The 18,100-nt window shown below is 38.7% G+C and overlaps 1 protein-coding gene across 2 annotated transcripts in view; it reads right to left on the reverse strand.

Moving 5' to 3' along the window:
• Positions 1-18,100, reverse strand: part of DOCK1 (dedicator of cytokinesis 1) — a 538,667-nt gene that overhangs the window by 226,026 nt on the left and 294,541 nt on the right. For both annotated transcript variants that reach the window (XM_065552235.1, XM_065552233.1), the window contains exon 28: positions 6,089-6,190. In XM_065552235.1, coding sequence (XP_065408307.1) covers positions 6,089-6,190 — 102 coding nt within the window. The remainder of the gene's footprint in view (positions 1-6,088; positions 6,191-18,100) is intronic.

Below are 18,100 nucleotides of genomic sequence, written 5' to 3' on the forward strand. Positions count from 1 at the left end.
TAGGCTCCAGTAGTTGCACTGAAGGTTCTATACTAACCAAAGAGGAAGGAAAAGAACCAGGAGTTCTACGAATCTGAAACATGGGAAAGGCAAAAGAGCACTCAACACTGATGATGCCATGATAGGGGATTCTCTTTATATGAAATCTAAGCCTTGATTTCAATATTCATTATTGTATGATGTATCTTAAAATTACAAGGTATTTTAAAAGAATAAATGATATTTCAGAGTTAGATGTCAAGAGGTATTTAAGAGTCCGTTCTGAACATAACCAATACAAATACTATTTTTAATAAGAGTAACTTAACTTTTCCCTCTTACTAACAAGCAACATGAATGTTTTCCTTCGAACAGAAAGCTACACAATTTAAATAATACTACTAGCTATGTCAAAAAGGAAAAGTACTGATTTATTATTACACTCCGAGTTACATACTGTAATTTCATGTTAGTAATTTGAACTGATAACTCTATTAGGTACTGTGCACATTAAAAAACTAATCAGTTTATTCATTGTCATTACCATGCCATTAATTTGCTATTTTTTCTTTTCACCAGAGAATTACGATCCATTACCATTACACATCCAATTGTATAATTTATGTTCTAATGTTAATTTAACATATAATTATTTACCATTAACCTATTACACATTTAACATTTGTTACTATATTATCATATATATTACTCCCATATAGCATAAATTATCATTTACAGAACAACCATATCACAACATTTCTTAAGAAGTAACGTTTTTAGTTCAAGGCAAAAAATGCGTGTCAAAACTGATGACAGAAACATTTGTATTAGAATGTTTGCTAGTTTATAAGAAATTTTGGAAAGCTATAAATGTGGAAGAAAAACTGTCTATATAAAGTCGACTCATAATACAGAGATGAAGCTCTCTTCCAAATAATGATCTAAGATAAAAAATGTAGAACAGAGAATAATTTCTGATATAAAATCCAAGATCATATTCAATAGGAACTACGTATGATGTCAAGACACAAGAGAGAAAAAGGAAAAAGAAGGGGATTGTTAGTAAATAACAGAGCATTGGTAAAAGCAGACAACTCACTAATTCTTCTAACTAGTAATTACAATTTGATTATTTAACAAACTTCAAAACAATAAATGCTCTTTTTTTCCAAAAGGAGATCAAACTGGTCTACTAAACTGATGTTCAGACCTGCCGAGGAAGTGAAAAAAATAAAACAACAATGGGCGAATATTCATATCAAACTTTGACAAACCCTCATTAATGCACTAGAATAATCAAAGGGATGTAATACTTGTTCCTCTGATTCAAGATATCTGCTTTTTGTTGCTCCGAACTGCAATTTGGAGAACCTGTTGGATCCTAGATTGTTGCCTGGTGTCCTGTAGCAGCAGTAGACTAGAATGTTTTCCTATAATTGTTTGGCTAAAAGGCTGTGATTTTCTATTTTCTTTCAGAGGTGGAATTTGGATTATTGTAACACACTTTATTTGGGGCTAAATCTGAAGGCCACCCAGAAACGCTAGATAGCATAGAACAAGACTGCCCTGATAACCCAACAAAGCTCCTCACAGGAAGTGTTATGTTTTTGGATGTAACTGATGGTGTTGATCTTGATTTAGAAAGCACTTTGTGTTTATAGGTGGATCCTGAGCAGGGCCGGCTCTAGGCACCAGCAAACCAAGCACTTTTGTTTGTTTGTTTGTTTTGTTGCTTCAGGCAGCAAAAGCCTAGAGCCGGCCCTGGCAGCAGCAGCGCGTCATGGGCGGGGGCGCCCTGGGGCCGCTGCGGTTCGCACCGCGGGGAGCAGCGCCCGCACCTTGTGGCTGGGCCGGGCAGCGTCCGAGCAGGGGCCACTCGGGCTGGGAGCCGCCCCGCGGAGCACAGGTTGCCACCTGCAGATGTCGCAGGGTGGATGCCCCCCAGAGCCGCAGCCGGGGCTGAGCGAAGCGGCCCGAGCCGCCCAGGGACTGCAGCAGGGTGGCCAGAAGCAGAAGCAGCACCCGGGCCATAGAGGGTGGGGCATTGCTGTGTGGGGCCCGGGGCCCGCATCCCACTCCCCGGGGCTCCACTCCCTCTGGAGCTACCCTGCCCCGGCTCCGCAGTCCCCTGCCTGGGCAGTCCCCCGGCTCTGCCCTCCCGGGTCCCAGTCGGTCCTGGAGGTGGGAGCCCTGGCTGGAGGGACCCTGGGCTTAGGCGCGGCCCGGGAGCCCCGCTGCTTACCCCGACCCTGCCAGCACTGGACCAGCTGGAGACGACGGGGGAGTGGGCAGAATCAGCACTGGTGGGGAGAGCCCAGGGCTGGGGCGGCAGGGGGTGCGGATGGGGTGGGGTGGGGGGAGGGAGAGCTCAGCGCTGGGACGGCAGGGCATGTGGGTGGGGGAGGGCACTGGTGGGGGGGGGGGGGTGAGAGTCCAGGACTCAGGTGGGGGGCAGCCAAAATTTTTTTTGCTTGGGGCGGCAAAAAACCTAGAGCCGGCCCTGATCCTGAGCTAACTGTAACTATGCATCATAGGTAAAACTGGCAGGCACTTAAGAGCTACCATTGTATAAATTAGATAAAGAGAGGTTACTTACCTGTACAGGAACTGGAATTCACTGAAATATTTTGTCCCTATGTGTGCTCCACCTCCGGGATGCGCACATGCCCATGCACTCTTGATGGGAGATTTTTAGTTAGTAGTGTTTGCAGGTCTGTGCCTGCACTCTACATATTCCCATACTCTAGTGTGAGGATATATAGGAAGCTGGCCGAAGAACAAGGTATTGAGGGAAAAATGACAGAGGAAACAACTCTCCATAGGTTCAAATAGGGTTTCCGTAGAGCACTGAGAACTAAGTTGAAGTCCACAGTGGAGCTGGCTCTTGGGCAGGAGGGAAGAGATTGAACCCTTGATAAATTTTGCAGTAGTGGGGTGGGTGAAGACCGAGAATCCTTTGTTTAGGAACCCAAATTATTTAGGAACTTGAGTAATAGAGGCATTGGGGGTAAGCATATAGCAGGACACGAGGCCAAGGAGTGACTAGGGCATCTCAAGTCGAGTAGTGGCTGCACCCTCCCTTGAACAGAAATGTTTGCAGTTTGCATTGGATGGCATTGTGATGAGATCTATGTTCCAATGACCCAAGTAAGACATATCTTCCAGAATACCTCATTGTTCAGTTCCCATTCATCATCGATCCTGAAATTTCTGTTGAGGGAGTTCACCAGTGTTCTCTAGACCTGGCAGACAAACCACGGAAATGTGTATACGGAGTGATATACACCTGTTCCATAGTTTTATGGATTCAACACATAAGGACTGGGAACTTGCTCCTTCTTGTCAATTGATATAATAAATTGCTGTCTTGTTGTCCAGCATTTATTCTGATTGGATGATCCTTGATATGGGTTGGGAAGTGTTGGCAAGAATACGGAACTGCTCTGAGCTCCATTATGTTGATATGGAGGGTCATCACAAGAAAGGTCCATTCTCCATTCACCCTGAGCTGTGACGTTTTGGGAGTGTGAGCCTAACCTATCAGGGAAGTGTCTGTGGTGATAATCCTCGTGGGAGGAGGCTGTAGGAACAGAACTTCCATGCACAACTTTTATGGGTCCTTCCACCAATGTAGAGAATTGAGGACATTGGATAGACTGTGTTGTTGGGGGTGTAGATAGTTCTCAACCAGGCCGGAAGACACCGAGAATGTAGTCTTGCTAAGGAAGTCATGAATGTAGAGGCTACCATATGGCCCAGAAGTTGTAGGCAACCTGTGGTTTGTGGGCTCTGCTGAATTGTTGAAACAAGATTGGACATTGTGGTGAATCTGTCCTTGGGTAGATATGCTCTATCAGAAGAAGAGTCCAGAGTGGCTCTGATTAACTCTATATGTTGAATGGGCGTGAGGGTAGACTTTTCCACATTGAGGTGGAGGTCCAGTAAGTGAAATGGAGACAGGCCTTGTCTGTGAGCAACCTTTCAGGAGCCAATCATCCAGTTAGGGGAAGACAATTATGCCCATTTGTTGAAGATAGGCTGCTGAGGCTGACAGAACTTTAGTGAACACCTTGGGGCAGTGTAAAAGCCAAAGGTTAAGACAGGATACTAGTAGTGGTCCCTGCCTACCCCAAAACTTAGGAATTTGCAAGGGATGAATGGTGACATGAAAATAGGCATCCTAAGGTTGAGGGACACAAACCAATCTTTGGACTCCAGGGGGGAATAATCATTTGGTGGGGATGCGAGTCTCTCCCAGACAGCGGAGGCATCTTGAATGTTCATCACTGCAGGGAAAAGACCTGTGGCAGATCTGACAGGGTTTGAAGCCCAGGGTCTTGGGCATAACCCACACTCACGGCCATGGATCGAGGCCCAAGAAAACACAAAAGCCCCAGTTGACCAAACAAGGGAAAGCGGGAAACCTGCCTCTCCAAAAGCAACAACTGTGCTAAATAACAAGAAAAAACAAAAAACATAGCTCTTTTATCCTTAAAGTGCGACTCACGGAGCCCCCCAGTCTCCTCCTTTCTCCACCTATTAGACTGGGGGTGGCTGGATGGGTGGGCTGAAGCCCCAAATCCCGGCCCCCGGCAGGTGTGCCCTGGCTCTCGTACTTCTGAAGATTGGTGTATGCAGCTTGGAGGGCCAGTAAGTATGGCCACCCCTGCTATGTACCCTCCTATCACAGCATGACGGTGCCTAGACACTGCTGACGAACATCTCCAATCAAGTGGGCACAGGTGAGCACACATCCTGAAAATGGATCACTCAGAGGGAAAATGCTCAAAGAGGAATCAGACACATGTAACTATAGAGTAGCATGTTGTTATGCTGAGCTATTTCTTTGACTCTCTCTTTTTTCTTCTTTTCAAAAATAAATATTTAAAACACACTAAAATGACTTATATTGCAGCAGGGATGAGTGAATTGTTATATCAAGAAAAGCACCAATATTGTTCCTGTCAAGCTACAATAAAACTTCAGGCAAGAATATTAAATTACACAATGTTGAGGTTGCCACAAATCAGGAAACCTGTTTTTTCTTTTTTGTATCTAACTCACTACAGTGAATAAAGAGACAAGGTGGGCGAGGTACTATCTTTTATTGGACCCAACTTCTGTTGGTGAGAGAGAGAAACTTTCCAGCCATACTCTTCTGGTCAGGGAAAGGTAATCCCAGGATCACAGCAACATGAAGGTGGAACAGATTGTTTAGCATAAGTAGTTAGCACAAATTCTAAGAGATCATTCAAGGTAGAGTGGCCTATTAAAACCTCTGCAGCCACTGCATACAGTGAATAAAGTCTGTTCTAAAATTAAAATACCCCCAAAAACTGCTTAAAATGCTCTACCATGGGAACCCATTGTTCCTAAGTAACAGAATTTGTAATGTAACAGCAGATCAGATCTCAGCCAACAAGTTTGGTTGCTACTTTGCCTTATGCACTTGCCATATGGCAAGGATAGTTCCAGGTCATTAGAGTTATCTGCTTAGCAATAAATTCCTTTCTGTTATGCTCTAATTATGTTGTATTATAGGTGGACTTAAAGAATGATTACAAAAAAAATTGATGAGCTTCAATCATTATTGCTGATTATTAAATGAGTGCATCTTTAAACTTAAAATGTTCTGGATAAAGCTTAAAAATGGCAGTTCTATAAATAACATTAAAGTCAAGGTAGAGAGAAAGTTGGGACATTTAGGGGATACAATTATTTATAAACAGAAGTGTAAAAAATTCACTCATTAAGGAAACATCCTTTCATAAAATAGATCTTTAGGAATACCATGGCAGTGTTGTCTCCTAAGATTTAACTTGTGTTACCCATCCTAAACCCAATATTTTAGAGGCATGTTCATCAAATTTCAACATTGCTTGAGAGATCAATTACTTCATCATTTGGTATAATAATAAGTTTCACATGCTATTTCTGGATTCAGAAGATGACGAAGTAATGATGCTTCATTGATCCCTTTTTTTAATATTAGGTCATATGAATCAAATATCTTTTTTTTTCAAATCTGTAACTGCATTTATCAAATACTAACAGAAACAGAAAGTAAGACAAATGCTACATAGGGTAAAGATGCCAATGTTAAACTTACCACAACATCTGACCTCATCTTTCCAAAAGTCTTGATTAAATGAGCATAATGATAGTCTTCCATTTGCCTTAAAATGGCTGTCATGCTTGCAACGAAGTTCCCCTATTAAAAAAAAAAATCATAATAATAATGGTTTAACAGATGGAGCTAAACAGTACCCGCTATCAAAACCTTAAAAAGAAGAACAGGAGTACTTGTGACACCTTAGAGACTAACAAATCAAAACCTTGTGTCACTAGGCTCCAACAATTCTTTTGGTATGTCAATAAAATGGACTAGTCAAAGTAAAACTTTATCATTAACATGTCATGAATAGAAAGAAATCCAAGGGTCCATGCACAGTCTGCTGCTAGTGAATAGGCACTCAAACATACCTAATATACAAGTGCATGAAAATGTAAAATTTAAATTTATTTGTTTCATACTTGATCAGGCATTTCAGGCCTGGTTTTGGACTATATTTTGATACAAAAACTATTTGGAGATATAAACCTTTTCTGCATTACAGACTTTAAAATCTAACAAACACATTACCAATTCTAGTATCCACATTTGGGCAAGTCAGTATAGTATGCAATGAAGACATCTCTTTAAAAATCATTTCAATGGATATTGCAAGAATGACCAGATTTATGAAAAAACACTATACTATCATCAAATATACTGACTGACACACCGTATCTCTAAACCCATGAAAAAGGTTTTGCAAGTGTTATTTTTTTTAAATTCCAATATTTAAATTTTTATGCACTGAAAAGTCATAACCCCAAACTACATTCTGCCAAGAAAAAGCCCGATTGGTACTAGCATATCTAGGGTATCATCAGTGACGGTTCTACTTGTTTAGTAAACTTATTCTAATATCCCCTCTTAAGAATATGTTAAGTGGACTGCTCATGATCAAACAGAACACAAACCTTTGGAATTATTCTTAATAAATCAACAAATAAGTCTGATTTTTAGGAAATTCTCAAAATTCAAAGGAAAGTTAGAGAATAAATAGGTAATGCTCTTTGATTTCTATACTCCCTTACACAACATTTCAAATTAATCTTTTTTTTTCTACTTTGGAGATTATTCTATTTCATGCGTAATGTGATATAAATTCAATTTGAGTGTAACAGAACAGACGAAAAAGTATTTTTTGATCAAATACTTTCTTTCTAAGCAGGATGTTGATAAATTCTTGCCATTTAAGGCCTTCAATACTTAGTACTTCAATCTCTTTGCTAAATAAATCTCAAGTAACTGAGGTCAAATATCAGGTCATGGAAGAGGTTTGACTTGTGCATCTGTGTAATAATCTATGTTAATCTACCACACACTCACCCTGTCCCCAAACTTCCTAACGTATGCAACTGACAGATTCCTTGCATTGGGTTTCTGCATACCCTTTCTCTGGGGCAGCAGACCTGGTACTTGTTCTGCTGCTTAGCTAGCTTTGTTTGTGTTGGAAGGAATGCCTTTTCCCTTACTAATTTTTCTATACTACACAAATCTAGATTAGAAATATTAAGAGGTGCAAAAGGTGTGAATAAGAAAAGGGAGTGGCCAGCTGACTGGGTGTTTTGCTATGTCAAAGACCTTTATGGTTACTCTCTCTTATCCGTAGCAAGAGATGGGGATATAAAATTATGCTAATAGGAAATTTACATAATAGGGAATCCTCTCATGGGAAACAGGAAAGGAAAATATTAATTGTCTAAAGAGACTGTATAATATGTACATAAAGACACAGAAAAAGGGTTTGCTACTTTAGAGGCCAAATTCAAATAATATTCAGTCCATCTCCCTTAAGGGTCAGATATAATAATCAATGTGGTGGTTCTGAGCCACAAAGGCCAGAGTTGGGGGGGAGGAGGGCGGGGTACAAGTGTTTTGTTTTCTTAAACTGGCCAGTTAGGGCTAGATTCAAGATAACAGTAGGTCCTACCTCCCCCACAAATTCCTGGTTCATATAAATTCAGGAAAGGTGAAGAAGAGAAAGGGGATTAGAAGAAAATCTATCTCCTGTATTTGACCATTTAAATATCTAATCTTTTAAAAGTCCTCTCCTTTTGGCCTTAGTCCTTCAAACACTTATGTACATGATTAATTTTACTCATGTAATTAAAGTTAAGCATGTATATTATTTCTCTACTGAATCAGGACCTTAATGGGTAATTCATCAGTACACAGATGACTTTTTTTGTTTTTTTAAACATAGCATATTTTCTGTACCTGGTTAAGAGCTTTGTTCACACAGTTATGCTAATCTCATTCTGTTTGTTTAGCAATTTAAATTATTATGAACAATGGCAACAACTGAGAGATGAATTTTGTACCAAGGGAACTGATAATGCTAACTTTGTATTTGAATGGAAGACTAACTTGGGAAAACGGTCAAACCTTATGGATTTAAACATGTACTTTTCAGATGCATAAACATTTAGAAATGAAGTTCGTCTTATATTAATTTATCATTTATGTATATTTATGGCCCCTTCCCCATTAAATGGTTAATTATTGAAGATTAATGTTTGCAAACATGAGCCCTCTCCTTCATATTCCAATACCTCTAGCTCTTGCCAAGAGACATAATCCTCTTTTTGTAACAGCACAGTGTTTGTCTGTGGGAATTACTACGATCATGCTGATAAGCAAGAAAAGAAGATGAGTCATTGGAGAGAAAGATAATTACATAAAAATATCTTATTAATTAGCATGGTAAGAGTTAGACAAGATATATGGAAGGTTAATACTTTATACTTAAATGTTGTGTTTCCATATGAACCATAAAATCTTTTCCTTTTTTAAAATGTTTCTAATGTTATTAGATAAAGAAAAACACAGGAACAAACATACTACATATGAACCCAGCATAATGCAAAGTAAAGAATGAAATATATCAAAGAGTACACCCAGGTCAGCAATGATCCATAAGACTAGGGTATTGGCCTTTATCCAGCTAAGCACAATTTAAATAGTAATACAGATAAGTCCATGGAAATAAGTAAATGTCTCCTTAAAGTAACTCATCCACAGTATACACAAACACACAAATAAACAATATACCCAAAATTAAAAGAGCAAAAGTCCCACAAAATATTTTTAACACACAAAATCTCAAAGTCAAAAAGAGGAGATGGGATGCCTGGTAACAATGTTAGATGGGACTACATTTCCACTAGGAGAGGAACTAGGGTTGCCAACCCTCCAGGATTGTTATGGAGTCCCCAGGAATGAAAGATTAATCTTTAATAAAAGATTATGTCATGTGATGAAACCTCCAGGAATATATCCAACCAAAATTGGCAACCCTAAGAGGAACATAGAGTCCCTTAGCCATCTAAAAATCTGTTCATCCATAAAGAACTTGTAAAGGGCAAAAACTAGAGGCTCATAAAATGAATACAAGTGACAGTAATCAAATCATCTGAATGACACTCGTTGTGTCATACCATCTGACCAGTGTGTGTTTCCATTATATCACTTCCTCCTGAATGCAAGGTCACAAAGAGACAGAGGAGTTCATCTTTATCCTAATTCTGAGGGAGTGGGAGTTTTGGGGGGAGGGCTGGAGGAGGAAAGGGGCCTTTGCACTATTTTATCTTAAGTCTGTTAACGCCATCTTAAAATATATATAAAGAAGAAAACCATACAAAAGTTAAATACACTATAAAGCTTCATCCATTTCCATTTATTTTAAAACCCAAGGAGCATGTGTGTTCCAACTATATTTAACTATGCTGTTTTAATTTAAATGACCATCCCTATAAAATGCTTCAAATTGAAAGAACCTCATTAAACTTATTTTCTCTTTTCATGTGTCTTTAGATTTAGTAATTTTAAGATTTCCTTCCATTTGCAGCCAGTACAGTAATTACAAAGCTGTCTAAAATTGTAATTTTATAACAGACAAGGTGGGTGAGGTAATATCTTTTATTGAACCAAATTGTGTCTCTAATATCCTGGGACCATCATGGCTACAATACTACAAACATAATTTTCTAATAGTTAAGCTTATTTCATATGACCTATTAGCTATTTAGCAATAACTAGTAATATTAAACGCTTGTCTTAAGTTGATTTTTTTAATGTTTAGTTGTACTCAGAAAATACTATAATCTCATATAGCAGATCACTTCAGGCAATACAAAGCAAAAAATCTAATTTTCTAAAAAATCAATTTCAATTTTACTGTAGGAGTAATTGCAGACCTATATTTACGTAACAAGTACAGCAAAGGGCAATATATGGGACTTACTGTTGCCCTTTGCAATTATTAGCTATTCATTCAGTGTCAAGGTTTTCATTGCAAGCTCTTCACACACTTTCATATTTACAAAGCAGGAAAACAAATACTATAAATGAAATGCTCACAAATGACTAATGTAATCATTCCATACAATATAAGAAAAGTGCACTTCATGTATTTTTGTATGTCTTAATATAACTAATTTCTTTCTAGCACAAAATCACCAGCCAGCAGAGCTGCTAACTTAATCCTTTTTTTCTTATCAATAAACCAGGTACACTGAGGCAAGAGAAAGTTTATGATTCCCAAAACAGTATTTTGTGATGTGCTGTGTCTGCAACCACATCCTAATATAAGCAAGAGTAATTCACTCTTAATAAGCTCTCAGTGGCAAAGGATCAATAACTCAGCCCATTAAAAAAAATACTGTTGACTTCTTTTGATAAAGGATTCTGTTATTACTTGGATTACATATTTTATTTGAGAGTGATTGTTATCTTCTTTTTTTTAGAATGCAATTCCAGTACCTAATTCATAACTTGTTAAAATTTCTACTTTTTTAAATGAAAAAAAAAAGGTGGAAATTGCATATGGACTTAATGAATCAACAGAATGAAGCAAATATTACATTTTCTTTAAGAATTCGATATTCAAACTATTGTTAAAAGTGTAAATTCCATTTTAATTTAAAAAACTCTTCCCTTCACCAATGTCACTAGAAGATTGCAAATTGAAAGCCAGTTTCCCAAGGGACACCAAGAGTTTTCTTTGCCTAGAGTACCAGGAAAAACATACAAAGTGGGAAACAAATAGGCCATTATGTGTAAACTGGTGTCTCACATGAAGTTTATCCATCAATCTGGAACAGCTACCAACTCAGCTACTAAACTGGGTCCCACCCAAAGGGAGAGAAGCAGGATATGCTTTTTTTATTTTTTTCTTGTGCCAAGATACTCTGCTTTAAATAGCCTCTAGCCGTTCCCAGAAAAAACTCAAGCTGGAATCATTAAACTATTTATCTACACTGAGAAAACCTATTTGAAAGAAATGGAACAGAATGGAGGGATGCTCCATTATTATTATTACTACTTGTATTACAGAAGCAACCAAAGGCCCTAATTAGGTTTTAAAAACACATCTGATTTTCTTCAGACTCTCCCAAAAATTTACCACTTGACTCAAACCACTATGATAAGTTTCTCTGTAAATTATCATTTGGGCAGAAATCTATAAACAAATTAAAACATGAAACTAGAAATAAAGGGCAATAGAAGTTTTAATTATAGTGTTGTTACTATGATACTATTTTCTAATTGATGCTTTTATTTACATCTGTGCAAAATGGGTGAAAAGTAGATATAAGCTGCTTCTAAATAATAAACCCATATATTAGAAAGCAATGACCCTGCTTTTCAAAAGTAAGTAGTGAAATTGTCTCTCTTAATTTTTGGCATCCAAGTTGAGATACCTGGAAGAGGATTGATTTGCAGGCACTGCAAATCCCCTTTAAAGTTCAGTGTTCAAGTATCACATTCAGCACCCAATAATCACTAGCCACCTTTGAAAACCTGGCCAGTATGTAAACCTGAATTAAAAGACAATTTGTCTATTCAATGTAATGCTGATAAATAAGTTTACACATCATTTTACTTAAGCAAACAAAGTGGCAATCTAATATGGTATAAATCAGAGGATCTCCAGCATTTTGCATTCTGTGGACTAATTTCTAAGAGAAACAATCTTTCATCTTCCCGCCTGCAACCCGTCTCCTGCTTGGCCTCAAAGTGCTTCATTTTGCATATTCCCATGAAGGGGTCCAGTAACCACTGTTTGAGAACCACTGGTGCAAAGTATGTGCTAAAACACATACAAAGAAATAGCATGCTGTTTTTTTGTAAGACAAATAATGCCATTTTTTTGGTTAGCATGCACTAGTCTGATTAATCTAATAAATGCATATATGGTATATATCACTAACTCATGGTAAAAATACATTAGTGTGGATTTCAAGTAATAACAGATTCCTGTAATCATCAATCAAAATATGTTGCAAAGGTTAAGACAAAACTGCAAAATATGCCAAAAAGCAGGCACGGAAATCAATCTGCATGCACGTAATTCAGGTCCCTAGAAGCATAAAAACTCATTTCTGCTAACAGGCTTTTCATAGCATTTGAGAGACCATTATGCTCAAGTACTCTCCACTGGTCAGTGCGCAGTAGATTAGAATCAATGCTATTATTTTGTCACATCAGTGTCTGTGCAGCATTTAAAATGTTTTTGACAGAACTTCCCTCAGCTTCTAGTAGCAAGACATCAATCTATATTACAATGTAACAGGGGACTGAGGTAAAATACATATATGCTCTCAGTATTAAAACATAGATCGCTATCGCCAAAATATGAAATCTGAGAGTAAATTCAATAGCATTGTCAAAAGAAAAAGTATTTAAGGGAAATAGCAAGAATTTAAACAAGAACAAAATGTTAATATTTGTCATCTTTTTACTTGTTATATGCTGCTCTCCTATTCTTAGGGCCCAATCCTGCCATCCTGAATAAAAACAAATAGAACCAATACAACATTTGAGTTTCTCTCTATGAAATAAAGGTAGCAACATTTATAAGAATTTAAATGACAAATGTTTGGTTGTTCTGTGGCTGCAGATATAATTATGAGAACACTTCTTCCCCTCACGTGATTGCCCATCCAGATCCAATAATGCTAAGTGTTCCAAAATTCTTTAAATTCACGTATCATTCTCCTTTATGATTTCCCCGAACAATATATGCTTTCTTTCTTTTGTATATTAACCTGAAATGGATGTCTCACCACCGGTTCTAAGGTAACACCCTGTCTGCCTCAATTACAAAAAGCATATGAAGCAGTCAGGTTTCTGAAGACTGGTGGGGAAGGGATTTATAGAGGAGTAATTCATTGATTCAATGATGTATACACTCCATTTTGCAAAGATGACTCTCAAATCCACATTTGGTCTGTGAGTGCTGGATCTCTGAGCTAGTAGAAATATGTTTAGAAAGAAAGCTCCTTATGTATCCTGGACTTCACACATCTAGACCTATCATCTGACCAGTAGACAATATTGCAGTATTTTACGTTTTGTGCAACAAAGTCAGCTGATTTTTTAAAAAGACAAATATATCATCCTAACAATAAATGTATCATCTGATATACAACAAATATATCATCTGATATAACAATAAATTAAATATATTTTCATTTCCATACGTTGTGCTGTAGAAGAACAGAAGAACATTTGGTGTTGATGTCTGTCTGTGTAGACTACAGTGACATTTATATCCTAGAAGCACATTTAAACAAATGTTAAATTAAGTGTTTTGTTCAAAGTTAAAATGGAAGGTATACTTCCAAACTGGACCTTTGTGGGAACTATTCACTGTGGCTCTTAGGGTACGTCTTCACTACCCGTCGGATCGGCGGGTAGTAATCGATCTATCGGGGATCGATTTATTGCGTCTCGTCTAGACGCGATAAATCAATCCCCGAACGCGCTCCCTGTCAACTCTGGAACTCCGCCAGGGCAAGAGGCGGAAGCGGAGTCGACGGAGGAGCCGCGGCCATCGATCCCATGCCGTGAGGACCCGAGGTAAGTCGATCTAAGATACGTCGACTTCAGCTACACTATTCTCGTAGCTGAAGTTGCGTATCTTAGATCAATCCCACCGCCCAGTGTAGACCAGCCCTTAAATCAGGCAGACCAGCAGTGCCACTCTGGGAATATCTCCCAAACTGAATAAAAGAATAAAAAAGGATCATAATAACCAGGATTTATGGTAAATTGAAGCATCACTAGAACAAGAGAATGTACCTGGATCCAAACCAAAGAAAATGGTTGCAAAGACATATCACATATATGTTTCTCAGTTTCCTCATCTGTATTGTATGTATAGTGATACTTACCCTCTTTTGTAGAATGTTTTGAGATCCACAAATCAAAAGTGCTGTACAGGAGTAAAGTGCTATTATTAGAAAAAAAATAGAATCCATAATTGGGAAAGATTTTAATTGTGTGTTCTCTTTTAAGGTGTGTCTGATCCAGCATGTTTTCAAACTAGTCTACATGAAAACATGGCATTGTTATGAACTATTTATTAGAACTGCTATAATTATGTTCTGTCTTAATGTTACACTGCTCTACAGCCAAAATGCTTCTGAAATAAATGTAGTCAAACTTTACTAATTCTGGGTTACTGAGAACGAAAATGATGCTTAAAATTGTTGATTGGCTCTAGTTTTCAAGATATGCTATTGAGTCAGTATATACGACCCTTGACTTGGGAATGGCGGAGGATAAGTGAGTTATAAAGGGAAGGGATCTCAATTTAAACCAGAAATTACTAAAATACATCTTTGACTGGATCTATGAATAAATCTATGACTGGGTTTGGACAGGCTTTTTAGGCAAAACAATGAATGATGTAATCTGAAGCTGGTATTGCGTCATACGTGATATGAATTGCATCATGTTATTCCTAGAAGTCATGGATGATGCAATCATAACGAAGCTTACATCACTCTGCTGAACAAATTGCCCTATATCAGCTCCAGAAATCATACAGTGTCGTGCTCTCTTATTTGTCAGTGTTTGATTTTGCAAAGGGACACATTTCTGTTTAGCCAAAGTGAGCAGAGATGCCTCGTACTTGTGTGAACAGTGCAGATAACTTCTGAAATGTTTGTGGTGAAGTGACTTTTGCATCACAAAAGCGCAGTATAACCACTATGGTTAAGAAAGCCTATCACCTTTATTTTGGCTGCAAAATTGGAGATCAGGACAAGAGGTGGGCCCCACACACATGCTGCAACACTTGTGCAACAAATCTTCGCCAGTGGTTGAACAGGAAAAGGAAATCTACGCCTTTTGCAGTGCCAATGATTTGGAAAGAGCCAACAGATCATACCAGCAATTGTTACTTCTGCATGGTGTCTCCAGTTGGGAAAGGTGTGTCAAAGAAGAAAAAGTGGACTGTGCATTATCCAAACATTCCACCTGCTATACGCCCAGTACCCCACGGAGAAGGATTGCCGGTTCCTGATGCACCAGAATCATTCTCACTTGAGTCAGACGAGGAAGAGGATGAAACTTCTGGTCCTGAACCATCAATGTCACAGGACCCACATTTTCTCCCATCCTCCTCCTCTGAACCACACCTCATAACACAAGGTGAACTGAATGACCTTGTCAGGGATTTGGAACTACCCAAGAGTAAGGCAGAGCTGTTGGGCTCCAGACTACAGCAGTGGAATCTCCTGGCAGGTGATGTTAGGGTTTCCATGTTCCGTGACCATCAAAAGGAACTTGTCCCATTCTTCTTCATGGAAGGTGATCTTGTAGCCTGCCACAACATCGATGGTGTGATGGCAGCCCTCAACATCGTTCATGATCCAGATGAGTGGAGACTGTTCATTGATTCATCGAAGCCGAGTCTTAAAGCTGTTTTACTGCAGAGTGGCAATGTTTTGCCATCAATTCCAGTTGGTCATGCAGTCCATATGAAGGAAACCTATGACAACATGAAACAACTTTTGAAGTGCATAAACTATGACCAACATCAGTGGCAGCTTTGTGGCGTTTTGAAGGTTGTTGCTCTCTTGCTTGGTCTGCAGACTGGATACACAAAGTACTGCTGTTTTCTCTGCTAATGGGATAGTCGTGCAAGAGATTCCCACTACATCAAGAAAGATTGGCCACTCCGACAGTCATTGGAGACTGGGAGGAAAAGTGTTCAGCATCCACCACTCGTTGAATCAAGGAAGATTTTGTTACCACCCTTTCACATCAAGCTGGGTCTGATGAAGAACTTTGTCAAGGCCATTAACAAAACAAAAGCAGCTTTCAAGTACCTCAGTGGAAAATTTCCAAGGTTAAGTGAAGCTAAGATAAAGGAAGGTGTCTTTGTTGGTCCTCAGATTCGTGAACTTCTTCGAGATGATGCATTTGACCATGCGCTGTGTGGCAAGGAAAAGACGGCATGGAAAGCCCTCCAGTTAGTAGCAATAAATTTTCTCGGAAACAACAAGGCAGACAACTACAGGTTGTTGTCGGAAAACCTCCTCAAGGCATAAAAAAGCCTTGATTGCAACATGTCACTAAAGATACATTTTTTGCACTCTCATCTAGATTTTTTTCCACCGAACTGCGGAGCACTGAGCGGCGAGCGATTTCACCAGGACATTGCAACAGTGGAGAAACGCTATCAGGGCAAATGGAGCCCATCAATGCTTGCAGACTATTGCTGGACAGTGACAAGAGATGCTCCATTTAATGAATACAAGAGACAAGCCAAGAAGCGCCGAGTAGACACTGAACATATGTACTATGTACATAATAGTTTTTTGCCTTTTGTTTCATAATAAATTTTATTTATATAACCCTTTTGCTGATTTTTAAAGTGTTACATAAACAGGACAGGTGTAAAGCAACCATAAACACATGAAAAGACCTAGGTTTACAATTTATGATTAAAACTCTACTATCTACATAATATACATAGACATAAAATGTAAAAACTTAAATATCTTAGAAACAGTAGCCAATCAGTTGTTTTAATTGTCATATTTGAATTCAGCACATCAAAATACATAATAAATAGCACATTTTATCTCTGAAGCAGACGACTTCTCAAAAATTGTAGACCAGTGTTATTCACAGAGTCATAGCTTATAAGGCCAGAAGACATCATTGTGGTCGTCTAGTCGGACCTTCCATATAGCACAGATCATTGGACTTCCCTTAATTCCAGTTTGAACTACAGCATATCTTTAAAAATAAATTACATCCCTGATTTAAAAATTGCCAGTGACAGAGAGTCCACCACAAACCTTGGTAAATTGTTCCAATGGTTAATTACTGTCACTGTTAAAAATTTGCCCCCTTATTTCTAGCCTGAATGGGTATGCCTACACTGCAGCTGAGAGTGCACCTCCCAACTTGTTAGACAGACACACACTAGCTCTGCTCAAGCTAGCATGCAAAACTAGTTTGGACACAGACATAGGCAGTGGCTTGGGCTAGCCACCCGACCCAGAGTCCATACTCTGGAGGCTAGCCGGAGCCAATGCGCGTGCCACATCGTTCACACTGCTATTTATAGCACAAATCTGTCTACTCAAGCTGGGAGACTCTCTCCCAGCTGCAGTGTAGCCATACTCAATTTGTCCAGCTTCAGCTTCCAGCTATTAGATCTCGATATAGCTTTGTCTGCAAGATTGAAGAGCTCATAATTAAAGTTTTGTTCCCCATATATGTTCTTATAGACTGATCTAGTCAACCCTTACTCTGCTCTTGGTTAAACTAAACAGATTGAGCATGTTTTCCAATCCTTTTAAATCATTCTCAAAGCTCTTCTCTGAACCTCTCCAATTTATCAACATCCTTCTTGAATTGTGGACCCCAGAATGGGAACACAGTATTTCTATATTGGTCACACCACTGCCAAATACAGAGGGAGTATAACCTTCTTACTCCTCCTCAAATTTCCCCTATTTATACATTCAATGGTTGCATTAGCCCTTTTGGTCAAAGCTTCACACTGGAAGCTCAAGTTCAGCTGATTATCCATCACAACCCCCCAAGTTGTTTTCAGAGCCATTGCTTCCCAGGATAGAGTTCCCCCATCCAGTAAATATAGTCTACCTTCTTTGTTCCTAAATGTATGTCTTTACATTTGACCTTAGTAAAATGCTTGCTGTTTGCTAAAGCCCAGTTTGCCAAGTAATCCAGATCGCTTTG

Source organism: Chrysemys picta, chromosome 7, assembly GCF_011386835.1.
Source record: "Chrysemys picta bellii isolate R12L10 chromosome 7, ASM1138683v2, whole genome shotgun sequence".
Classification (NCBI taxonomy): domain Eukaryota; kingdom Metazoa; phylum Chordata; order Testudines; family Emydidae; genus Chrysemys; species Chrysemys picta.